This window comes from Lissotriton vulgaris, chromosome 8 (assembly GCF_964263255.1).
Source record: "Lissotriton vulgaris chromosome 8, aLisVul1.2, whole genome shotgun sequence".
In the NCBI taxonomy this organism is placed as follows: Eukaryota; Metazoa; Chordata; class Amphibia; order Caudata; family Salamandridae; genus Lissotriton; species Lissotriton vulgaris.
In genome coordinates, this window is record NC_141696.1 from 792,952,661 (window position 1) to 792,979,475 (window position 26,815).

Genomic DNA, 26,815 nt, shown 5'->3' on the forward strand with positions numbered 1-26,815 from the left:
GTAAACTATGGACCCATGTGGTATAGGTTCATCTATCTCAAAGTAGTCCATTTCCAGATGGATTGTCTCTTCTAGAGCACTCTTATCAGAAAGCAAATAGATCTTTAGCAGGGCCAAGACCCACTCTACTAAGAGTAAAGCTGCAACCACTGTTTTGTTGAGAAACATCCCCATAGCAGAGATTTGTAAGATGGTTATGTGGCTTTTGGCCCACACATTCACAAGACAATATTGCCTGAATTCAGATTCCAGAACAGATGCCTAGGTTAGGCAAGCGTCTGTGAGGAATCCCTTTGGTTAGAGCGGAATATTTCTCCTTTCTTGCACAGCTTAAGGTTTGGGATGAGCTTGCTACACTTTTCATTCTCCTCTGATAATTTTAAGCACTGAAAAGGTGCTTCCTTGGTTCCTATGTCTCCTTTAGTGGAGCCTCCATTGAAATCATAAGTAGCTCTCCTTTTGTCCCTGGTGGAGGAATAGAAGCCATGATTTGAATAAAATACAGGATCCTTATTCTCTGACAGAAGAAGTTGTCAGTGACTTAGCATAATGGGATACTGGTGGATTGCTGTTTCTCAAAAGAGTACTCTGTTTTCCAGACTCGTTGTGTATCTAGCCCTCTTTTATTCTCACTTTTCTTTAAAAAAATCATATCAGATTTTCTTCTCATGTTTTTCTTAGTGACTTTTCAAAACTACAATTGGACACTTGGAAGAAAAATTGGCCAACCTAGATTCAGATAGGCGTCAATTTCTTTTAATTTTAAAAATTGGCTTTTGTGGAGCAAAGTATGCATTTTTATTTTGTAAAGTGCTCAGACATCCCAGAAAAAGATGGGAAAGTTCAGTGTCATGATTCTATTCAGGCATCCAGCTGTACTTGGCGCTTGTACGTATGTATGACTACAAATACCTGTGTGCGTATGCAACTTTTAGCATTGTGTGCATCCATAAACAAGCCTATCCATTGGCATTCCCAGTGCTTGTTTTGAGCATGTCAATCTGTGGAGAATGCATTGCTAGAGTAGAAAGGTTTAGATACCTCCTGCAGTAGCTATCAAGTTATACAACGTCCACAGATAACTCATTCTTGGAGAAATAATCAATGTGTGTTGAAAAATTAATGCAGTTTGTGCCCTGGTTAGAGTTACGATTCTCAGCACTACAAATTAGTATTCTTAATGCTAAGAGCCCAAATTGTTCAGAGTTGCACCATTCTCCAGCATTGGATCTTTCATAGATTCACATGCTTAATTCATTCCCTGTCGTGGAAGTGGGAGTCTTTCAATAACTCTGAAATAGCAGCTGACCGCTGTAAAGGCTATATGCAGTACCCACATTATTAGCACACCCACCTCATCTTAGAAAGACAAGGTGAAAGTACTCTGTGACTCACCCCTCCCAGAGGAGTTCATACCTCAGATTTGTCCCACACCTCATATGGAAAGGAGTTCCTTAGGTTTGCTGTACTTCAAGAACAGACAAATTGACTTTGGGCATTTTGGGGGGGTTTTAGGTATCATCCTAAGCCTATTGGAGGTCATTGTGCCAGCTCCCCTTGCTGCAGTCTAGCAGGTCTCCTGGACACTGCTACTGTGTACCACTGCTGCTCTCTCCCTTCCTCCCCTCTGCCGCTGCTGCCCCTTTGCAGTCAGCTCAGCATGGTTTTGTATTTGTGACAGTACAGCAGTGTAGACTGCGGAGTCGTAGCCGTACATGCCATAGTTAGACTTTCCTTTATAGTTAGCAAATGTAGTAGGATTAACTGTTTCATTTCCTGTATATTTTGGCCATTTATTTTAGAATAGCTTTTTTCCTTTTCTGTGGCACATGCCACAAAAAAAACTTCCGCTTCACATCCCCTCGATCAACGGTAGGACCTTTCACCTGCAACTGCTAATGGTCTACATGCAACTCAGGACCTCCCACTCACATGGAAAGCATCTCTACACTGACCGCAGCCACTCTGGAACTGCTCCAGTGCCTCCTGCTCAATGTCCGATCCCTCTGCAAGTATGCCACTGGAATCTTTGACACCTTCACCACCCTCACCCCGAAGTGATCTTCATCACAGAATCCTGGCTCAACCCTTCCTCCACCCCTGACATCGGCACCGCAACGCCCAACGGCTACAAGACGATACACCGAGACCACACCAACAACCATGCTGGAGGCATCGCCATCATCCAAATGTTTAAAAAAAAGAAAATGTTTTGTCTGCCATGTTCTTATTGATTGTCTTATTTATTTTCTCGTAAAAAGTTTTTAAAGCTAGTTATTTTAAAATATCAGATGTGATTACAGCCCGAGGCAATTGCTTTTCTATAGATTGTTTTTTGATGTTACCATCGGTATTGAAAATGTATTAATGTTTATTAAAATCAAGGGTTGCCTTTTAATAATATTATGTTAGGATGATGGTTTATGTGATTGTTATATGTCTTTAATTATGTTGATATTTATGTTTTATGGACATGTATTAACAAACTTAATTCTACTACTACTGTTGAAAAATCTTACACCTGAGAGGTCATAATTGCTCAATTATTGTATTGTTTTTTTCAATTGTGCCTGTTTTTTGTGTCGCTGCATGTCGGATTAAGCAGTCTGAGCAAGAGTGCACTTTCTGTTTTGATGTAGTGTGTTTTTATCTCCTTTGAAGTGTTGGAACTAGTGCCAGTATTTGCTTACATGGTTCTCACTTTGTCTGTCATGATCCTTCTGGCTTATATTGTAAACAGTCTACAAGGTATTTCCTCTGTTTGGTTTCTGGATGAGTGATTGTGACACTACTGGGAAGTGTGTTGGTAGTAATTGTTGACTGCAAATGAGACCAGTCCTGGCTTCTGGTCACACAAGGCTTCCTCGTGTGATCGGACGACAGCAGTTTGTCATTGAAGCAACTGTAGCCTCAGCAATGTCGACATTACAAACGCTTTTAACGGTTTCATTTCCATTTTACCGGACATTGATAATTTTTAAGGACTTTGGGTATTAGTATTAAAAATGTGCAAGATATGGAGCTTTTAGATTTCTCATTTATCATGGTGTGAAGTTGCTTCCAGTTCAACTGTGCACTCTGGTATCCAGCATCCGAACAGAATAAATCAACTAGTAACAACTAACCCACGCCTCCTGTTTACCCTAAAATCTGAGAGAGTTAAAATTCAAAAAGCGTTTTTACATGTTTTTACTTTTATTGTGTGCAGTATTGTGCTTGAGGCTCTGACACAAGTTTAGAATTTACTTTAACATAAAATGGTTTGCATCGAAGTTTCATTCATGTAATGCATCCTCCTTTGAAAAAAGGATAAGGTAATCCCCACACCTCATTATGATCCATTCATCACTGGATTGGTGATGTGCGTCAGCCCACATCCTACTGAACAAAATAAAGATGTGTGAGAATTTTATGATCGTGCCTAACATAAAAAAAAATTCCAGCATGTCATATTTCCCTCTAACATAAATTTAAGGATATGGGTGGACCACCTTTTCAGAATAGGTGAACAGGTATGTTTGTAGGTAGCTTGTGTATTTCAATGTCTTTGCTGCTATTAAGTATTGTGCTGTAGCGCTTGGATGCCGTTGGACATAAGGTTGCGGAACAAATACTATTTATATAAAGTACCTACTCCTTTACAAAAAAGAAGAATGGCTTGACAGTTTACAAAAGACTTCTGGTTATTACCTGACCTTATCATGAACGGTGAAATTCGAATAGAGTCGATGCTTTCAGACTGTTCAGAAATCTATTGACTTTCAGAGTTTTTCTTGACTGCTGTAAGGTATTGTACAAAAAGGGTCAAATTATGTTTGTGATAATTTTGTTCTGCTTCAACAAATCAGTGTTATATCACATTTCTGCACACCTCAGTACCTGATTCAAGGCAGTGGTTGTCGGGCCCAGGTTTGTATGAACCGCCTATGCCACAGAATAGAATTTCAGTAGTTCCATTTTTCATAGGCCCAAAAGGGGAGACGGAGCTCCAGTAGATTATTATATAAGAGGACTGCATAAAGTCAGCCATTCAACACAAATATCTGATAGGTGAAAATTGTATTTTAGCATCATGTAGAGGATGAGGGATAGAGCGGTCGACCTCGAAGCTGGGGAACGGGATTCGAGTCTCAGCAAAGACGCTCAACATCCAGTGATTCTGGGCAAATCACTTAATCTCCCCGTGCCTAACAAAAACAAGCATTTACAATGCAATAGGTCTCGCAGCATTAAAGTTTGATATTGGCATTGTGTAGGACAATGCATTGCATAACATTTTTAGCAAACTTTGAATTGGTGAGCAGTGAGAGTGTGTGCAAGAGTATGCTGTTCTTGAAAGTAGTGTGGTAGAGAGTGCAGGAATTTGAGTGACCTGAGCAATGTGGATGATGCACCTCACGCATGGGGCTGACGCAGGTATTATTCACACCGCTCTGATGATGCACCTTAGGCACGGGCTCACAGCTGTTATTATTCACACAGCTCTGATGATGCACCTTAGGCTAGGGGCTGACGCAGTTATTATTTACACAGCTCTGATGATGCACCTTGGGCACGGGCATACAGCTGTTATTATTCACACAGCTGTGATGATGCACCTCACGCACGGGGCTGACGCAGTTATTATTTACAGAGCTCTGATGATGCACCTTAGGCACTGGCTCACAGCTGTTATTATTCACTCAGCTCTAATGATGGACCTCACGCATGGGCTCACAGCTATTAATATTCACACATCTCTGATGATGCACCTCAGCACGGGGCTTACAGCTGTTATTATCCACACAGCTCTGATGATGCACCTCACGCACGGGGCTGACGCAGTTATTATTCACACAGCTCTGATGATGCACCTCATGCACGGGGCTGACGCCTCCTGAAAGTGCCTGTATTTCAGCTAAACGACTACATAGTTTCCAGAGTCCATAACAAACTGTCATGCAACAGTGAATATTGAAACAGCTGAGCTAGACACGCTGCACAGATATTGCGTCTAAAACCACAACTTTGCATATTAACGCTCGGAAAGGAATGGAACCACACACTTTAGGTTACCCGCTTGTGTACACAGTATTCTACAGTTTATCTCATGTACAACTGAAGCAATAAAAAATTCGAATACATGTACAGCCTCGTTATAAGAATGAAGCAAAAATACATTAAATTCAACAATGTTGATACAGTTGGGCAAAGTGAGTGTGTCTGCAGCAAAACACTGCAAATCTGCAGGTGCATTTAGTTTATCGCCCTGCACTAAATCCAGAAATAATAAACTGACATGCACAGAGTGCATTCATTTTAAAGGGTTACCATGGCATTGCAATTACTGTCTGTGTAAATGTCCTACGTGTTGCTTCCCGGGCTCTGCAGCCGGCCCCGGCCAGTGACATGCCTTTCTGTAGCGGTTTAGGCCTGGAAGTGGGGCCCTGTGCCAACCCCGCTCGGTGCCAGCCATGCACAGCCGCGCCCCTCCCTGCAATCCCCACAAACCTGGGCAGCCTCCACCTTTCCTCGTGCCCCTTCTCCCTTACCTCCTGCCCCTCCGATACCACCGCAGCTCTCAGGCCTTAGCAACACAGCCTAGCGGTGCTCCGCTCCCCATCTCAGGGCTTGCCGAGAGTTGTTGTTCACGAGTCAGAGAGTAGTCCCAGTTTCCGCACGAGCTCGGACTACATATCCCATGGTGCCGTGCGATGGGCGGCCGACGAGCCTGCAGGCAGCATGCGCGTGCTGGGGGATCAACACGTGACGCGCGGACGATTGACTGGGAGTGGGCGAGGAGGGCGATTCAAGTCGTCCAGTCGGTCTCTGGGCTTTTCTTTTAATTGACTGGCAGTTTTCAGATGTAAACATGAAGACCGACAGTAGGATTAGGGTGACAACGGAGAGGTAGTACACATCAAGGGAGACGATTGACAGCAGTGTAGACGGGGTACACTGAAGAGACTTGCAGAAGTCTGAAGTGGCGGTAAGTGGGCCTTAATTGTAGGGGGAGTCGGTGCGCTTGTGTGTGTGTGCGTGCGTGTGTGTATGTGTGCGGGGACGGGGGCGGGTGTCGTCTCTGTATGTGTGCGTGCGTGGGCGCTCGTGTGTGTGTCTGCCCTTGCGTGTGTGTTGGAGCTTCCCAGGAGACAGGAGATGGCCACAGCGAGCGCGTTCGCGTGCCCGCGCGGCCCGCTCCGAGCCGATTTTGGAATGTGCGTGGCCATCTCTTTTCTCCTGGAAAGCTGGGTCGCTAACAATAGGTCTCTGGCGAGACAGCGCTTCGCGCTGTAAACGCCACAAGACCTAATGAACGTGTACTTCTGTAACGAAACTGGTGCTTATGTAAAGTGCTCTGATATCCGATACGGGCCTAATTCGCACCATATAAAACAAAAAAAACAAAAAAGAAAATGATTAGATAGTTTGCTATGCTAGATATTTGAATGTACAGTTTATCCTTTTCTGCTGCAAGTGTATTTGTAGTGACGTGAAATCAAAACACAGTCTTTGTTGCATCGTAGCACAGATTTATAAAACCAAGTTGCTCAGTACCAACAGTCCCTAATCAACAGCTTTGTACATGAATTTACCTAAGATCTTGTTTAGTCTGACTTCCGTGTTTTTTTTTCTTACAGCTGTGGGTGAAAATAGTGAATGGAGACCTTCAAGATCCAACCCGGACTGACCTCTTTGAGTACATAGTGGATTTCCTCACTTTTTGCACAGATCATGATTTGGTGTGGAAGTATTCTGAATGGGTTTTACAGAAAAGTGAGCAGGTTTGTGGCGGAAGGACGAATGACTATTTTTCTAATGCAAATTTAGATCATTCTGCTATATTCTGAACACATTCACAACTACTGACATTACTATATTGCAAGATGGCTACACAAAGCCTGTGAATTTATTAATAAAACAGTTGCATGCATAGCCTTTCAACCGGATACCTCCCTCAATTTTCCCGCTCTAAATGTCCCTTTCAGGTCTGATGAGGCCCATAGGTACAGGACCCATCAGCACTGTTGCTTTCTATAACCCGCATGTTTCTAAGTAAACCTGTTCAGACTTATTATCCCAGCTGCGGTCAGTGGAACAGGAAAGTTGCTGAAAAGAGACATAAATGGTGCTTTCTGTCATGCTCATTTCTTTTTCTGTGTTGGTGGCTTCAAACTCTTTTCAGGTTGAATCCAAAAGTGTTCTCTACTTTTAGAAAACATGCTATTTACGGTTGACTCATAATAAGCATGCCTTTACTGTTTAGGAAACCTTTCTTGCCAGCTTGCTAGCAGTGGATGAAAACTGTTTTATGTCCATTACATAATTGCTTCCAGAAAACAAAATAAAATATTATTGGCACAACACCAATTCTTTTTACAGTCAAAAAATGGCAGTATCTTAGGCTGACTGCATTTCTCCAGATCTTGTTTGTTGGCTTTTTGTGCTGAAGAATCATTAAAGCTGGTCAGACCATCAGTTTATTATGCACATGTCTTGTAGCATTCACGATTACAAGAAGCATTCACTGATAGAGTAGTAGAAATAAAGGTTCGAGGCATATGGGCTGCAGATGGTACATTATGAATAGATCGCCATCTGGTGTTGGGCTCGGATGATTGCACTTGTTTTTCTCTTGGAGAAGTCTTTTGTCGTCACGAGACTGGTGATTCCTCCTTTGGGTGGTAGTGCGCATGGGCATCGGCTCCATCCTTAGATTGTTTTTTCCCGCCATCGAGTTCGGATGAGGATCGAAGCGCTCCAGATCAACTTCGAGAAAAAGTGATATTTCGGCGTGAGGGCTAGGGTATTAAACCCAAGAATTGATAAAAAATATAAGGCAGCCCCAAAGGACCCAATATTTATCAAAGGACAAGTACCTCTGGACTCGCTTGTAGTTACAAACGCTCGTAAAAGAGCAAATTCAATATCTACAGGTCCAAGCTAATAGATGCATCTGGCAAAAGGGTAGCATTCCAAGCAGCAAACAGCTGGCGCATAGCTAATACACAAGCGCTACTGGCACGTTATGATAGAGCGCATTATGATGAGTTAGAAAAGCTCATCACACATCTCCCTAAGGAACATCAAAAAAGGGCAGACCAGCTTATACAGGAAGGGAAGATAATAACTAACACTTCCATTAAGTGCGCATTAGACGCCGCAGACACTGCAGCAATATCCATCAACACCAGTATCATGTTAAGAAGACATGCATGGCTTAGGGTCTCAGGGTTCAAACAAGAAGTACAAACATCTTTATTGAACCAACCTTTTGACCAAAATACACTTTTCGGCTCAGGAACAGATGAGACTTTAGAAAAGATGAAATAAGACAGAAACGGCTAAATCAATGGGAGCATTACAACAGCCAACTCAAAGGGGTTCCTTTCGTAGGTCCACCTATAGAGGGGGGTCAAAAAATACAGGCACAAGCCAACAATCTACCTCTTTTACACCAACATCATCCAGAGGTAATTCAAGAGACAGTTACAGAGGTAACAACAACAAGGGTAGAGGTCGCGGAAATAATAACAACCGCAACTCCCCAACCCCAAAACAGTGACTTAATACAACTCCCCCCAGACCATATAACACCGGTTGGGGGACGTTTATCACTGTTCCTACCTGTCTGGGAAAACATCACATCAGGCAGGTGGGTGAAACAGATTTTGCAGCGTGAATCTTTCTGGATTCACTATGCTGTGCATTATTCCGCGATCTGGTGGTTGGGTCCGGATTCGTAGTCTTTTTTTCTCTTTTTTTTTTTTTTTTTTTTTGTAGCCTAGGTGGGCGTCGACGTCCCACCATTTGGTGCACCTTCGTGACGTCGGCACGCTTCCTGCGGAAGCTCCCACCCTTGGGCGCCATCTTCAGATTCTTTTTTCCGCCGTTGGGTCTGGATCGTCGCATGAAGCTCCGGAGAAGTTTCAGGAGAAAAGAAGGAAATACACGAGTTTTTGGAAGAAAAAGGACCGAGGAAGGTCGGAGAAGAAGACCTCCTAGAACCAGAACGGAGAAGGAGGAAGAAAACATCGAGGTTTTCGACAGCCAAGGAGAAGGAGCGGGCAGGGGACCCCCTGACCGAGCACATGGACAACACTCCATTCAAGTTCTGCCGTAATTGCCACCACAAGTACGCGCAGAAGGACCAGCATCCAGTCTGCAACCTCTGCCTGCCGGTCGACCACTCCAGCGAGGATTGCAACGCCTGTTCAGTCTTCACGCCGAAGACTTTGAGAGTTCGAGAGAGACAGAGGGTGGCCCACCAGACGATGCAAGGGAAGGGGACCACGCCGACGCTTTACGACCTGGGCGCCTCCTCCGAGGAAGAGGAGAACATCGCCGAGGGACCAGATGACTTCACGGTCGTAGAGACCGATGTGAGACCTTTAAAAAAGGTAGGAGAGTCTACGACCCCGAAAACCCAGACAGGGCCTAGAAAGCCTGAGGGAGAATCCCGAAAAACAGAGGCTAAGTCCTCGAAAGGAGCACCGGCGACGAAATTTTCGACGTCCGAAGTTGCATCCTCCGAAAAGCCCAGCGGATCCTTCGAAAAGGACTCCCAGATGGCGAAGACCAGCGAAAAGCATAGGTCGTCGAAGCAGGCCCTCGAGAAGGGACCCGCGAGCGAGAAGACGCTCAAAATGGCCTCCACGTCGAAGGCGCCGTCGAAGAGACCGGCCGAGAAGCTCGACGCCGAGCAGGCGGCACAGATGGAGAAAAAGAGAAAAAGGCTCGAGGCCGAAATGGAGAGTATGCTCCAGAGGAAGAGAGACTTCGACGACAAAATGAAGAACTACTCGATTCCCTCGAAGACCGCGACTGCCGCCTCGAGCACCGCAGCGCCAGCCGAAGAGGTAGAGTTGCAGGAGGACTTCGAGGCCGAAGAGCCGCCGAAAACTCCAGACCCCACAGATGAAGGGGAAGAGGAGGACTTCTACCGCTCGGAGGGAGATTACCTCCGCGAGAGCTACTACTCAGAATGCTCGGCGTCCTTAGACGAAGAATGGCAGGATCTCGAGGCCGATAACCCCGAGGAACCTGTGGAGACGTATCCGTCGAGGCCTTCGCCGCCAGATGACATCGGGGCTTACTATGAAGTCGTCAAGAAGGCTGCAACCGTCTACAATGTAAAATTGGAGGAGGAACAGACAAAGGCAGACTTCCTGCTGGAAACATTGCTCCCCTCACAGACAAAAAGCAGTTTCCTGCCCATGCTGAAGAGCGTCACTGCACAAGGAGCTGAAGCCTTCAAGGAACCGGCTACATGCAGGTCGGTGACCCCGAGGACGGAGAAGAAATACAAGTTCTCCTCCGGGGACCCCCCTTATATCCAGGGCACCGTGGCAGCGGACTCTATTATCGCGGCAACTGCCAGGAGAAGGGCCAACGTGCCAACCACATCTGGTCCACCACCTGATAAGGAAAGCAGGAGGATGGACCTCACTGGAAGGAAAATAGAAAGGAATGCGGCCATGCATTGGAGGATGGCAAACTCCAACGCACTCCTGAATAGACACCAATACCAGCACTGGGATGAGATGAGCCAGTTGCTGAAACACATGCCTGAGGAGTACAGGCAGAGGGCAGCCCACCTCGTCGAGGGGGGAAAGGACATAGCAAACGCATGCCTGAAGACGGCCCTAGACGGGGCAGAAACATCAAGCAGACTGATGGCCATAGGTATCACTGAGAGAAGGCAGGCCTGGCTCAGAATATCAGGTTTCAAGGCTGAAGTACAGAACAACATCCTGAACACCCCCTTCAATGGGGAGACGCTGTTCGGAACAGCGGTGGATGACAAACTGGCCCAGCTGAAGAAAGACAATGAGACAGCCAAATCAATGGGAGCCCTACAATTCAGGGGGATGCGGAGAGGCACCCCCACGAGGAGACCAAATGGTAGAGGTGGAAACCAGCAATCACATTCGCATCAGTCGCACCACCATGGTCAACAAGGGGACAACCAATGGCAACAGGGTCAACAGAGACAGAATTGGAGCTCCCAGAATAGGGGCCAGTCCTTTCGAGGGAGAGGAAACGGACGGGGCCAAAGACGGAGAGGTGGTGATCAACCCCCCCAAAAATGACTCAACGAAGAGGGAGGCGCTCACCCACCCAAAGCCTCCGGGGGGAGAGCACCTACAGCTAAGGAGAGGCTCACACGGACACGGCTCAAGAGACCACACAACACCAGTAGGGGGAAGGTTGAGATTTTTCCTACACGAGTGGAGAAAAATAACCACAGACAAGTGGATACTAAACATTATACAACACGGATACTGCATAGAGTTGGAAAGATACCCACCAAGCAGGAGGCCAAAGAGAAGGGGTCACAAGGGCAGAGAACTGCGCCTGCTCCAGGAGGAAGCTCAAGAACTGCTCCTCAAAGAGGCCATAGAGCCAGTCCCGCAAAGAGAACGGAACAAGGGAGTGTACTCAAACTACTTCCTAGTACCAAAGGCGGACGAAAGCCTAAGACCCATCCTGGACCTACGCTTCCTGAACACCTACGTAAAAACTCAAAAGTTCAAGATGACTTCCCTGCAAGAGGTCATCCCACAAATAAGGCCCGGGGACTACTTGTCCACAATAGACCTAAAAGACGCATACCTGCACATCCCCATGAACAGGAAACACAAACACTTGTTAAGATTCAAGGTGAACAAAGACCACTATCAGTTCACGACCCTGGCTTTCGGGCTCAAGTCAGCACCAAGGGTCTTTACCAAATGCCTCGCGGCGGTGGCCGCACACCTGCGAAGGGAGGGTATACACGTGTACCCCTACCTGGACGACTGGCTCGTGAAAGCAAGCTCTTACACGAGGTGCAAAGCCCACGCAGAACAGGTCACAAGAACGCTCACGAACCTGGGCTTCTCCATCCACTGGAGGAAGTGCTCCTTGGACCCAGAACAAGTAAAAATCTTCCTGGGAGCCCTGATCAACACTGTCGAATGCAGAGTGACACCCAGCGAGAAGAGAACACTCAGCCTGCTGAGGGAGAAACGTCACTACCAGAAGGGGCAAGTTCTGACAGTGAGGACGGTGAGCAAGATCTTGGGGATGATGGCGTCATGCATCCACCTGGTCCCCAATGTTCACCTAAAGATGAGACCACTACAGGAGTGGCTGCAACAACAATGGTCACAAGCAGAAGGAAGTTGGGAAGATCTAGTGGTTGTTACGCACAATGTGCAGGAGGAGATGACATGGTGGACGAAGGAGAATATAACAATGGGGAAGCCTCTAACGCCACCGGACCCAACTGTGACCATCACCACAGACGCATCCCAGAAAGGATGGGGCGCACACATGAACAGGCTCAGAGTGAGGGGTCTGTGGAACCCAGGAGATGCGGTCAAGCACATCAACTACCTGGAACTGAAAACAGTGTTGCTGGCCCTCAAGGCCTTCCAAAAGCACCTTTACAACAAAAAGGTGTTGATTCAGACAGACAACACCACGATGATGTTTTACATCAACAAGCAAGGGGGGACTCAGTCATTCCCTCTGTCGAGCTTGGCTCAAGAAATATGGAGATGGGCGATCCCACTCAGGATAGACCTGCTGGCCATACACCTGCCAGGGAAGGACAATGTGGAAGCGGATTGGCTCAGCAGGCAAGCATCAGTGTCCCACGAATGGGAACTGAACAACCAAGAGACAGAGAACCTGTTCAGGAGGTGGGGCACACCAACAATAGACCTGTTTGCAACACGCCGGAATGCAAAATGCCAACACTTTGCATCGAGGGAACAAGAACCAATGTCCCATGGGAATGCCCTATGGATAAGCTGGTCAAAGAAATTTGCCTATGCTTTTCCACCGACGCCACTGATCCCCAGAGTCCTGAACAAGTGCAGGTCGAGCAACATGACTCTCATCCTGGTGGCTCCCCAATGGGCGAGGCAGACTTGGTACTCCCAGATTATGGAGATGGCGCAGGGCAGAGCACACAAGTTCCCAAAAAGAAGAGACCTTCTCTCCATGGAAGGGGGACAAGTTCTACACCCAGAACCAGAAAGCCTCTGCCTGTCAGCGTGGCTCCTGAGGACTTAGAGTTTGCTCATCTAAAACTACCAGAGAGCACACTTCGGGTGCTGAGAGAAGCAAGGAGACCCAGTACACGGAAGTGCTATGGGGAGAAATGGAAGAGGTTCACGCAGTGGTGCCATAAGAAAAACCTGGAGAAAAAACTGACTAGAGAGTCTACAGTACTCAGATACCTCACGCACCTGATCAAAGCCAAACTAAGCTTGTCCTCGCTGAGGGTTCACCTGGCAGCGATTGTGGCATACACAAGGGGAGAAACGGGGAGAAGTTTCTTCACTTCCAGAGTAGTGAAAAGGTTCTTGGAAGGAGCAAAGAGAATAGCGCCACCCAAGAGGATGCCGCCGCCGGCATGGAACTTGAACGTGGTACTGACGGAACTCATGAAACCGCCGTTTGAGCCCATCCATAAAGCGTCACTACAAATACTGACAATGAAGACAGCCTTTCTAGTAGCAATAACATCGCTACGCAGAGTGAGCGAACTACAAGCTTTTAACCCTGCAAGAACCGTACATACAAATACACAGTGACAGGGTCGTGATGAGGACAGACCCGCATTTCATGCCCAAGGTAGTATCTAAATTCCACATGAACCAAAGTATCCAGATCCCTAGCTTCTTCCAGAAGCCCACATCAAATGCGGAGAGGGCGCTCCACACTCTGGATGCAAGGCGGGCAGTAATGCACTATATAGAAAGGACGAAAGAACACAGGAAGACAAAACAATTCTTTGTGTCCTTCGCAAGGAGTCTCCTAGGTAGACCAGTGACTAAGAACACCATAGCAAGATGGATTGCAAAAACAATACAGCTCTGCCACATGCAAGCGGGCGAGGAGCTCACGGAGGGGCCACGAGCCCACTCAACCAGGAAGAAAGGGGCAACAATCGCCTTCCTGGCAAACACGCCCATCCAAGACATATGCCTGGCGGCAACATGGGCTTCAGTGCACACTTTCACTAAACACTATTGCGTAGATGTGCAGATGAACAAGGAAGCACAAGTGGGCCAAAGAGTGCTTCAACATATCTTTAACAACCAACGCTCATCTTCCACCCAGCTGCCACATGAGTGACAAAACCGCTACGAAATCAATGCACAGCATAGTGAATCCAGAAAGATTCACGCTGCAAAACGAATAGTTTCTTACCTGTCGGTGTAGTTTTGCAGCTTGAAGATCTTTCTGGATTCACTAGCGAACCCACCCACCTCCGCCAGAAAGATGAGGCTGGAGAAGGTGGAAGGACATAGAGTAAGATGGGAACGCTTTAACAAGACAAATATACGTGAAGAAGTTTACGTTGAAGGAAAGTTTTAATACACATAGCCATGGATTCACCACAAAGGAGGAAAGAAAAAAGAATCCGAAGATGGCGCCCAAGGGTGGGAGCTTCCGCAGGAAGCGTGCCAACGTCACGAAGGTGCACCAAATGGTGGGACGTCGACGCCCACCTGGGCTACAAAAAAAAAAAAAAGAGAGAGAAAAAAGACTACGAATCCGGACCCAACCACCAGATCGCGGAATAATGCACAGCATAGTGAATCCAGAAAGATCTTCAAGCTGCAAAACTACACCGACAGGTAAGAAACTATTCGTTATCCAACGTGGTTATTGCCTGGAACTCACAGCTACCCCACCAAACATCCCCCCCAGACAACGTCCAATGAGTCAAGATCATCTAACATTGTTAAAACAAGAAGTACTATCACTGCTACAAAAGCATGTCATAGAGAAGGTTCCAAAACATCAGCAAGGGACAGGAGTATACTCTCTATACTTCCTAATCCCCCAAAAAGACGGGTCTCTAAAACTAATCTTAGACCTCAGACCTCTCAATGCATACATAAACTCGGAACATTTCCACATGGTCACGCTCCAACAAGTACTTCCTTTACTTAAGAAAGGGGACTTTCTTTCTACATTGGATCTAAAAGACGCTTACTTTCACATCCCAATTCACAAAGCCCACAGAAAATACCTCAGGTTTGTAGTAGAAGGACAACATTATCAGTTCAGAGTCCTTCCATGTGGGGGTCACAACAGCACCAAGGGTGTTCACAAAATGCCTAGCAGTAGTTGCAGCACACCTAAGAAGACAAGAAATACATGTCTTCCCTTACTTGGACGATTGGCTAATAAAAGCCAAGTCACAGGAAAAATGTCTTCAGAAGAACACACAAAAGACCATTCAATTGCTGCACCAGCTAGGGTTTACGGTGAACTACACAAAATCCCACCTACAACCGAACAAAATTCAACAATACCTAGGGGCTACTATAGACACAGAAAAAGCCAAAGTATACCCCAATCCAGTCGGGACCCAAACAATGATCACGTTGATCCAAAAATTTCAACCACAACACTCACTAACAGCTCGAGTGTTCATGCAGCTGTTAGGGATGATGTCCTCATGCATACTGCTTATACCATATGCCAGACTACAAATGCGTCCACTGCAGGAGTGTCTAGCGACACAGTGGAATCAGGCTCAAGGTCAGATAACAGATCTGGTGTTGGTAGACGACCGCACACATCGCTCTCTGAAGTGGTGGAACACAACAAACATTTCCAAGGGACGGTCGTTCCTAGAACCGATTCCACAAGTGATACTAACAGCGGATGCATCGCTCACCGGATGGGGAGCGCATATGGAGAAATATACAGTACAGGGAAAATGGAGTGTACAGCAAAAAAGACTGCACATCAATTATCTGGAACTGCTAGCAGTGTTTCTAGCATTAAAACTTTCCAGATGCAAATCCTCAACAAAGCAGTCCTGATCAGAACAGACAACATGACTGCAATGTATTATATTCAAAAACAGGGGAGGACACACTCCCTCCAACTATCCAGACTAGCACAGGACATTTGGAGATGGGCCATTCCTCAGAAGATCTATCTGTTAGCCGAACACCTACCAGGAGTTCAAAATCAGATAGCAGACATCCTAAGCAGAGAGTCAGAACAAATACACGAATGGGAACTGCACAACCAAATACTGCAGCCATTCTTCCAAAGATGGGGACAACCAGAGATAGATCTCTTTGCCACTAATCAGAACGCAAAATGCCAAAACTTCGCATCCAGGTACCCACACCACCTGTCCCAGGGCAATGCGCTATGGATAAATTGGTCCAACAAATTTGCTTACGCTTTTCCCCCTCTCCCACTAATTCCATTAGTGGTTCGGAAACTGCAACAACATTCAATGACAATGATACTAGTAGCACCCACGTGGGCAAGACAGCCGTGATTCACCACGCTACTGCAACTCTCACAGGCGCCACATCAAAATCTGAGATTACCCATGCACCTTACACAGAACCATGGAGAAATAATGCACCCAGATCCCAAACAATTGAACCTAGCGATCTGGCTCCTGAGGTCATAGAATTTGGATACTTAGATTTACCTCCAGACTGTATGGAAATCATTAAGCAAGCAAAACGTCCTACCACCAGAGCATGCTAAGCAGCAAAGTGGAAAAGGTTTGCTGTATACTGTAACAGTAATAACATCAACCCTCTGGACGCATCCACTAAACAGATTATTTGCTATTTACTACACTTGCAGCAATGTAACCTTGCCTACACCTCTATTAGAGTACATCTTGCAGCTATAGCAGCGTACCTACAAAACAGACAACATCTTTCCCTGTTTAAAGTACCAGCAATAAAAGCTTTCATGGAAGGCCTCAAAAGAGTCATTCCACCAAGACTACCGCCTGCCCCAGTCTGGAATCTCAACATAGTACTTACCAGACTAATGGGACCACCTTTCGAACCTATGCATAGGTGTGAAATACAATTCCTCACATGGAAGGTGGCCTTTCTTATAGCGATTACTTCACTCAGAAGAGTAAGTGAGTTGCAAGCATTTACAATGCAAGAACCATTTATGCAGCTACACCAAAATAAAGTGGTTCTTAGAACAAACCCAAAATTCTTGCCTAAAGTAATTTCAGCATTCCACATCAACCAGCCAGTGGAACTACCAGTATTCTTTCCAAAACCACAGACGGTAGCAGAAAGAGCCCTACATACATTAGATGTCAGAAGGGCAATATTGTACTACATAGAAAGAACATAAACTTCCAGAAAGACAAAACAACTATTTGTAGCGTTTTCTCCTACACATAAGGGCAATCCTATCTCTAAAGCAGGCATTGCCAGGTGGATTGTAAAATGTATACAAATATGCTACTTAAAAGCTAAGAGGACATTAACTGTTCCTCCTAGAGCTCAATCTACACGTAAACTAGGAGCATCTGTGGCATTCTTAGGAAACATTCCCCTAGATGACATATGCAAAGCAGCTACCTGGGTTACACCGCATACCTTCACAACACACTACTGTGTAGATGTGCAGGCAACACAACAGGCTAGAGTGGGACAAGCTGTACTAAAGACTTTATTTCAGACTGTTGCAACAGACACTGGTGACCACTGCTAGGGAGATAACTGCTGTATAGTCTATTCATAATGTACCATCTGCAGCCCATACGCCTCGAACGGAATATGCTACTTACCAGTATGCATCTGTTCTTGGCATAGAGGGCTGCAGAGTGGTACATGCCCTCCCAACCTCCCCGGAAACCTGTGTCTGTTCCAACACTATCTTATTTAGATACACTCACATGGGCATTTCGATCTGTATTCTATCATACTACTCCATCTAACCCTACTATGGCAAAACAATCTAAGGATGGAGCCGATGCCCATGCGCACTAGCACCCAAAGGAGGAGTCACCAGTCTTGTGACGACAAAAGACTTCTCCAAGAGAAAAACAAGTGCAATCATCCGATGGTGATCTATTCATAATGCATAACTATATGCTGACACCTAACTGGGCGAGCACTGTTAGTTGTAAGGTGGCAGTTTCAGCCACACTTTTTGCCTTCCAGAGAGGCCAGACTAGCCAACAATCAGAAATACTTTTGAGGTGCTAAATAGCCCTAATATCTGGGTATTCTCTGTGGTATGGTTCATGCTCCTGTGGTCCAGCCTTAAGGCGTCTGAACGGTGTTAGCTTCCTACTGGTGCCTGATAGCCTAAACCCAGATCACCCACATCCTTGCTGGTGGTGTCTAAGAGAGATCAAAATTATCCTCTGTACTTCCAGTTTCAGAGATTCACTTTTTATGTGTTATTTATTAAAGTTATCATAACAATACAATGCATATTTTGTATCAAAACAACTGATAGTGATAGTGCAGAGAAAAACACTGTCTACAAGATCTTACTTAACACAGATCGTATTGTGCCTTTGCTATGAATTGCCAGAAACCGGTCCCCGGTAGCTTGTCTCCTTTCTGGTGAAGAATTGGCTTGGTAGTTTAGTCTGCCCTGTTCCCATGATGCACTGGGCCAGGGACAGACTGATTTGCATAAAGCCAGGTTCTGAGCTGGGATGGGGCAGTGAGATAAATAACGGTGATGGATCAAGCCCTGATCTTTGGACTGGGTAAGAGTGGTCTGCTTAATTCAGACACTCTGTTCATCACCACCCCCTTTTCTGAATCGTTTTTGGCCACTATAGGTGTGGCAGGGTATACTCAGACATGAGTCCCTTTCTCACTGCTCCATCAGGATTCAAGCAAGCCGGGCCGAAGACGGCTGAAATGCCAGAAACCGGTCCCCGGTAGCTTGTCTCCTTTCTGGTGAAGAATTGGCTTGGTAGTTTAGTCTGCCCTGTTCCCATGATGCACTGGGCCAGGGACAGACTGATTTGCATAAAGCCAGGTTCTGAGCTGGGATGGGGCAGTGAGATAAATAACGGTGATGGATCAAGCCCTGATCTTTCGACTGGGTAAGAGTGGTCTGCTTAATTCAGACACTCTGTTCATCACCACCCCCTTTTCTGAATCGTTTTTGGCCACTATAGGTGTGGCAGGGTATACTCAGACATGAGTCCCTTTCTCACTGCTCCATCAGGATTCAAGCAAGCCGGGCCGAAGACGGCTGAAATGCCAGAAACCGGTCCCCGGTAGCTTGTCTCCTTTCTGGTGAAGAATTGGCTTGGTAGTTTAGTCTGCCCTGTTCCCATGATGCACTGGGCCAGGGACAGACTGATTTGCATAAAGCCAGGTTCTGAGCTGGGATGGGGCAGTGAGATAAATAACGGTGATGGATCAAGCCCTGATCTTTGGACTGGGTAAGAGTGGTCTGCTTAATTCAGACACTCTGTTCATCACCACCCCCTTTTCTGAATCGTTTGCTATAGAGTAAACATGCCAGAGAAATATTTGAGAAAACTGCAACCTAGATTTTGAGGAAAGGAGGAGGCCACCAGCTCCCTATCACATTCATCGATCCCACACCTAAAACAGTGTATGGTACTATGTACTGACCTCTGCCACCAGATTGATCCAATCACTATTTTTCTGAGTGGTGGTGCACTTTATCTCATCCTGCCTAGTTGTAGTCATTAGATGTGTGTAGTGGAGTCCAAAAATCTTTGGGTCTGTTGGCCTGAGGAATCATCAAATAATAGGCCACCAATTGCTAACTGCAGAATATTAGGTTAGCTAACCATGGTTTGCTCTTGGAAGGAAGACTCCTACTCCCACACCATGCCAATCTTCCCAAAGCCAGCAATAATGAGATGGAAGTTAAGCGTCTGGAAATTGGTGTTGTGGTACAACTGTTTAAACAGCCAGGTTTTCAAGGCCTTTCTGAAAAAGGTATAGTCGGATGCATATCTCAAAATGGAGGGTATAGAGTTTCACAGCTTGGGTGAGGGTTACGTATCTATGACTATCATATAGGAGAGTCGCTCCCATACCTGTTAGTAGAAGGACTATCCCATACATGGTGGAGAAAATCGGCTTCTGACATTTAGGGCCAGACTATGAGTCTGGCGGTGTGGGAGTTACCACCCCGCTCCCACACCATCAAACAGGGCTGCCGTCCGCCCACCAGATTACGAGTATTCTCCTGGTCAGGCGAGCGGCGTGGCGGTGCAGTTTATTGGCTCATATGTGAGTCTTAAACTGCACCGCCGAGGGATCGCCAGTACATTTTCCTGCACAGCATGTACTGTGCAGTCCATGCTGTGCAGGAATAGGTTGCATGCCACACGGGGGCACAATATGTTCCCCCTTGCATGCACCCCCGTCCACAGGGCCAAGAGAAGACCCCCATTCTTTCCTCGCCACCAGCAGTTTAATGGAGTAAGAACCTCCAGGAGACCTCTGGCAGCGAGGAATGTCATAATGTGTGGTGGTTCCACAAGGCACTACCAGGTATTTACAGCCTTCAGACCGGGGCGCCACCGGCAGGTGTGGCGGTCCGACCGCCCAAGTTGTAATCCAGTGGTCGGACCGCCGGTGCAGTGGTGGCCGGACCACCTTCGCTGCGCCACGGTGAGACTGCCAAACTCATAATTAGGCCCTTGGTCTCTTTTTCAGTTGGATTCTTCCACTAAGCTGTGGCTCTTCACTTCTAGAGGAGTACTGTAAGCTTGATGTACAATTTTGAAAATGTGTTAGTCTTAGCCGAACATTTAGAGCTAGCATCCCTGCTTGAGCACCGGAGTAGAACCATTCGTTATCTGAAATTGTGCAGAGGAGGATATTTTTTAGTAAGATTGGTGGCAATGTGCTTGTTAGCGGAGATAATGTGTTTACCACTGAAAGTGCCTTGTATGCTACCAGTTCCTGGGAGAGGCAGGGTTATGCTGACTTACAGAGTGCCCGAAGTTGCAGTTAGAGTAGATTATCCAAGATTGAGTTATTACTCCAGTTTACTTTGTGTGAATGCTCAGTGAAGTTCTCATCGTAAAATAGGTCATCAGTTTTCAATTATTCTATTCCCCCAAAAATGCAGCTTGCGGCTACTGCCACCTGCCTAGGTAATTGTTGAAAAAGAGGGCTGATTGAATAAATGTTTATCAGCATAAAGAACATGGTGTGATATCCTTTTCCCATGTTTGTCCCAAGCAGTTTGTGTACATGAAGTTGTATCAAGGAAAGTATAGCTACAGAGTAGGGTTTGGTCCTTTAGGGGTAGTGGGTCTGCTATATCTTTTGGAAGTACCATATGGGCCATAAATGGAGGTTCCGGACGGTAACCTGAAAATTGTGTCTTGAGTGCAGTTATAATACACTAGAAAGTCTTGCACAGCCAGGCTGCCTTGTTCGTAAGGTTGTATGAATTCCCATTTTAGCTGGAAATGTTTACCTGGCCAAAAGAGAGTGATCATATTTTATCACAGGCACCTAATGCTGGTTCAGGGGAATTGGGGAAGTTGGAAAACAAGTACAACAATTTCCACAGAATGACCATTTTCATGGGAGTTTATCCTCCTGCCAGGGAGAGAAAGCCATTTCTTGATCTTTTCAGTGATATTTGACATTGTCAACCCATTGTTTTCTGATCAGACCATAGCCCTAACCCCACACTTAAGTACTTGACTGAAATCCAGCAACCGGGTAGGGGAAAATCCTGTGTGCAGATAAGTATTCTGAGTCAATGGTAATATCATAGACTTGTTCAAATTGATAGTTAACCTGTAAGCCTTTTAAATAATGTGAATTCCCTGATAACTGGGCTAAGGTTCGTGAATGGGCTGCTTCAATATGGTGTGATGTCTTCAGCTTCTACAGAGATGACTAAGTTGCTATCGGTAAAGTTTAGTCCAGAGATCACTTTATGCTCTCTGATCACGTAAGCTAGAGTTTCAAATGCCGTAGCAAATACCATTTGACAGACGCTAGTAGCTCAAGTGGGTGCCCCTTTTTATGGAAATGGAGTCTGAGAGAAATCAGTTAAGATAAATTCTGATTGTGGGCCGAGTATAAAGCAGTTTAATCAAGCTCGGGAAAACTCGTGAGCAGTTCTGTTACCATCCTCGATGATACTACAAGGAGACATTCCCACACAAGGAAATAAAAAGCCTTAGTGGCATCTTAAAAGACCGCCGCGACTTCCAAGTTTAGATCAAGTTGATGCTGTAGAGCAAATAGACAATTTAAGAAATATAATGGTTCTGTCGGGTTCAAACAACAAGTGATTTATCCATAAAGTTTTTTTTCACTGCTCCTCATAGAACCAACATAACCCCTTCCAAAACACTGTGACAAATCCTTATAATAAATAAAGGACGACCTAAGTATTACTCTATATTTTCTTTATATCATTTTCTGAATCAAAAAATCACTCCTGTACATTATATACAAATAACTGTCATCATATCAAATATAGTGCAAAACCAAGTGACATCAGTGAATAGTGTACTTGTGATAAACAAAATCCAAATTTCATGTAAAAAAACTGTACATGTATATACAGAGTATCATTTCAAAAGGCCATCAGTTGATACAATCTGGGAATCCTGTGATTTCTTTCAAGTTTTTTGAGGGCTCCGAGTTTGTATGGCCTACGTGTAGATGTCGACGTTTCGACCCTGAATGCGCCAATGTTTTCAGTCGCAGCAGGTCTTTATCAAGACAATAATATATACAGCACGACAGTCCTCTCAACTGAGTATTCTATGTCTTTCAGTCTCGAACCGGGTGCTAAATTAGCACCCGGTTCGAGACTGAAAGACATAGAATACTCAGTTCTTCTGCCGCGCAGTTTGATTGATTAAAGAATTTCTTCATTCCATGTGACTAATGCACTTGGTTGAGATGGCCTTATGAAATGATACTCTGTATATACATGTGCAGTTTTTTTACATGAAATTTGGATTTTGTTTATCACAAGTACACTATTCACTGATGTCACTTGGTTTTGCACTATATTTGATGTGATGACAGTTATTTGTATATAATGTACAGGAGTGATTTTTTGATTCAGAAAATGATATAAAGAAAATATAGAGTAATACTTAGGTCGTCCTTCTTTATTTATTATAAGGATTTGTCACAGTGTTTTGGAAGGGGTTATGTTGGTTCTATTAGGAGCAGTGGAAAAAAAACTTTATGGATAAATCACTTGTTGTTTTAACCCGACAGAACCATTATATTTCTTAAATTGCATATTACCCAGGTTCTGAGGGACACAGGGTCAACCCCGTTGTTTATAAAAAAAATAAAAAAAAAGTAGAGCAAATAGACAGCACAGGTTATCAGATGTTAATTCTCTCAGAAGGAGCACTGCTTGATCATCCAAGATTAGTTCCTGTGATAGTTGACGAAGTCTGTTGGTCAATACTTTTGCCAGGAACTTAGTATCCGTTTTAATGAAAGAGGACTAAATGAGGCCCACTTTTCTGGGGCTTTGCCAGTTTTTAAAAGTGTTATGAGAAGCATCTCTCTGAGCGAAGGGGGGGAGGGTGTGGGGGGAGGAAGGAAGCCAAAGTCAAGTGTCTCCTCCTATAGCTGCAATAATCTAGGGGCTAGTAATTAAGAGTAAGCTTTATAGATGTCAAAGCGAAGTCTGTCACTACCTGGAGCTTGGAATATTTTCAGGCTGGATATTAGTTTGGATTTCTCCTAGCGTTATGGCTGTTTATAAGCACAACACAGCCAAGCTAAGGCAATACTATGAAACAATTCCAAGTGCGCGGGCAGTGAGGGGGATTCACGCAAAGTATATTAATTGGTAGAGCAAGTAATAAACCTGTAAAGTAAGCACTTGGGCTTGTGTACCTGTTCTCCCCTTGCTCCCTTTATTTGCACAAAGTTGTTTGTGGATCAGGGAAGGGAATACCAGTGCTGCAAGAGTTCTGTCTGTCCTCTCTCCTTCCCTGTCAACCCTTGCATAATTTCATACATGTTTTACCTTCTGGTCTGCCAACTCACTAAATTCCGTTGGCTTAGTTTTCATATCTGCTAAGGTTTGAGTGTTTCCCTGTTTTATATTGTTAGTTCCTAAGGAGCGTATCGAACTCTTCAGAACGAGCACGCCCACCAGCCCAAAGGCCACACATCAGCAGCCCAGTCTCCAGTTGCAGGAAGGATCCTTGATAGGTCACTGAAGGCTGCCAAATACGCCCGACTCTAGTCTTGCGACACCTGTGCCAAGTCCCACCAGGGCGCTCAGGTCCCCCAGTCATGTAGGAGCAGCCATGATGCTGTTGGATTATAAAAAAAAATGTAAACTAATAAAACCTTTAAAAAAAAGGGTGTGTATTGGATCAGTATTTGGGTAATACTTTTAATACCTGAGTTTTATATAAATATATATATAGCCACTCACACACCCATACAACCACTCACACACCCCTTCACTCACTCAACCACTTGCATACACATTTACACATACATACAATCACTCACTCACTAACACGCCCACTCACTCATCTATATGACCACTTACACACCCAGTCATTCACACAGCCACTGTCTCTCATACAGCCACTCACACAACTCACCCACCCATCCATACATCCACTCACACAGCCCACCCACACAGCCCACCCACACAGCCCACCCACACAGCCCACCCACACAGCCCACCCACACAGCCCACCCACACAGCCCACCCACATAGCCCACCCACACTGCCCACCCGCACAGCCACTCACACTGCCCACCCGCACAGCCACTCACACTGCCCACCCGCACAGCCACTCACACAGCCCACCCATACAGCCTCTCACACAGCCCACCCACCCATACAGCTACTCACACAGCCCACCTACCCATACAGCCACTCGCACAGCCCGCCCTCCCACCCATACAGCCACTCACACAGCCCGCCCTCCCACCCATACAGCCACTCACACAGCCCGCCCTCCCACCCATACAGCCACTCACACAGCCCACCCGCCCACCCACCCATACAGCCACTCACACAGCCCACCCACGTAGCCACTCACACAACCCCCCCACCTATACAGCCACTCGCACAACCCACCCACCCATCCACTCGCACAGCCAACCCACCCACCCATACAGCCACTGACACAAATACTGACACAGCCTACCCACCCACCCAGCCCACTCACACAGCCAACCCCCCCATACAGCCACTCACACATCCCACCCTCCCATACAGCCACTCGCACAGCCCACCCACCCACACACCAACTCACATACACCTAACACCCACACACCAACTCACACACACCTAAAACCCATAACCAACTCACACACACAAAACCCACCCATACAGCCACTCATACAGCCAAACCCGTACAGCCACACACAGCCCACCCATGCAGCCACTCACACAGCTATAGCCACTCACACAGAATACAGCCACTCACAGCCCCTCACCCACCCATACAGCCAATCACCCACCCACCCACTCATCAATACAGCCTCTCATGCAGTCACTCACCCATACAGCTACTCGCACACCTTATTCACCCAAACAGCCACTCACACACCCATACAGCCACTCAGATAGCCACTCGCATTCGAATACAGTCAGTCCCACAGCCACTCAAATGATATATGGTACATATAGTATCACTCAGTAGTACAGAAAGAATAGTAATTTAACTTGTACAGTATCTTAGTGTTTATATCTTTAAGTCTCAGAAATGTTTACGAAACCCATTCACTGGATGATGTAATTTGAAATGTTGTTGGTTTGTCACTGACCATGTCATGAGTAATATGTGAGGTCATAAGCAGTGAATTGCGGGGACGTAAGTTATAGTCCGCTCAGTTAACTATAACTGCTGAATTGAAGGCGCTAGGGGGCGCACAGCGGAATGGCTGCCTGACCTCGCAGCTCCGCCGAGCGGATCATACTACTGCTTATCCGACATGCTGAAACAGATCATAGAACGACATTAATCATCCCACCCACCGTGGATGGGAACATCCAATGCACAATCTGAGCCGGGAAAGGAGACTCCCGAGACAGAATTGACCCAGGTACAACCTGAAATCTTCACTGACTGCGGGGTCTAACATGGCGGACGGCTCGATATCCACCTGAACCAGATGCGGAAGGCTCCGGGCGCATGGGGTGCTGGAGGCTGCCGGTGCCGCTCATGACCTGTGTGTAGCGGGACTTGTCAAAGGCCGGTATCCGACAAACACGAAGCCTGGGAAGAACCGGAGCCTCTGCTGAGACTATAAGAGAGCAGTGTCCCCGATGTCAAGATGGCGGCTGTCCGGACCAACTGCAAGTAAACTGCCTGCCTGTCCCCGCTTGCCAATGCTCCGTTCACCTCCAATGCGGTAAGCCTCTGGAAGATACCTACCGTGTCCTGCGCCAACTGCACTTTCGTCTGTTGCCACTGATGCGACGGTCCCTGTCCGTTGACTGCTGCACTGGCAAGCACAAGATGGCGGCATCCTTGAGCGTCTCTGCATACCATACTGTACAACACGCGATAAATATAAATAAATGCTGACCTCAATGTAAACATTCCTAAAGCTTGCTCCAGGGTTGTCCATAAAGCATCCTGCCGGGCAGAACGTCGCAACCACATCGCACAGTGAGTTTTGCCTATTCACGAGACACAACACTGTGCCACAATAAGGTGCTGTAAAGGTGCGCAAATTGATCGGCGTTGCGGCGCCCGCCACGGGAGACCACACATGAAATAGGCACGGACGCAGCCTCGAGAATACTGGTTGGTGGACCAGTAAAAGAACTGCATCGAGGTAACTGAATCCGACCCACGGAGCGAGACGCTGCTAACACGACACCGCCAAGGATTGTGTGGGCAGAGGGAGGACGTCCTACTAAGAATATACCGAGCCCACTACAGATCTACACGTGACCCCTGAGGCGGACATTGCATCACATCGCTAGTCCCTAAGCAGCTTACCGCTTTCCCGGCTTGACCACTACCCTCACGTTTCACACTGCTGCTACAAAACGTGACTACAACACTAAGGCGTCACTTTCGGGACCGGAGTCGTTG

The 26,815-nt window shown here is 46.3% G+C and overlaps 1 protein-coding gene across 1 annotated transcript in view; it reads left to right on the forward strand.

Moving 5' to 3' along the window:
- TGFBRAP1 (transforming growth factor beta receptor associated protein 1) overlaps window positions 1–26,815 on the forward strand; it is a 255,012-nt gene that overhangs the window by 71,824 nt on the left and 156,373 nt on the right. The window contains exon 7 of the mRNA XM_086934675.1: window positions 6,621–6,764. Within this exon, the coding sequence (XP_086790801.1) occupies window positions 6,621–6,764 (144 nt within the window). The remainder of the gene's footprint in view (window positions 1–6,620; window positions 6,765–26,815) is intronic.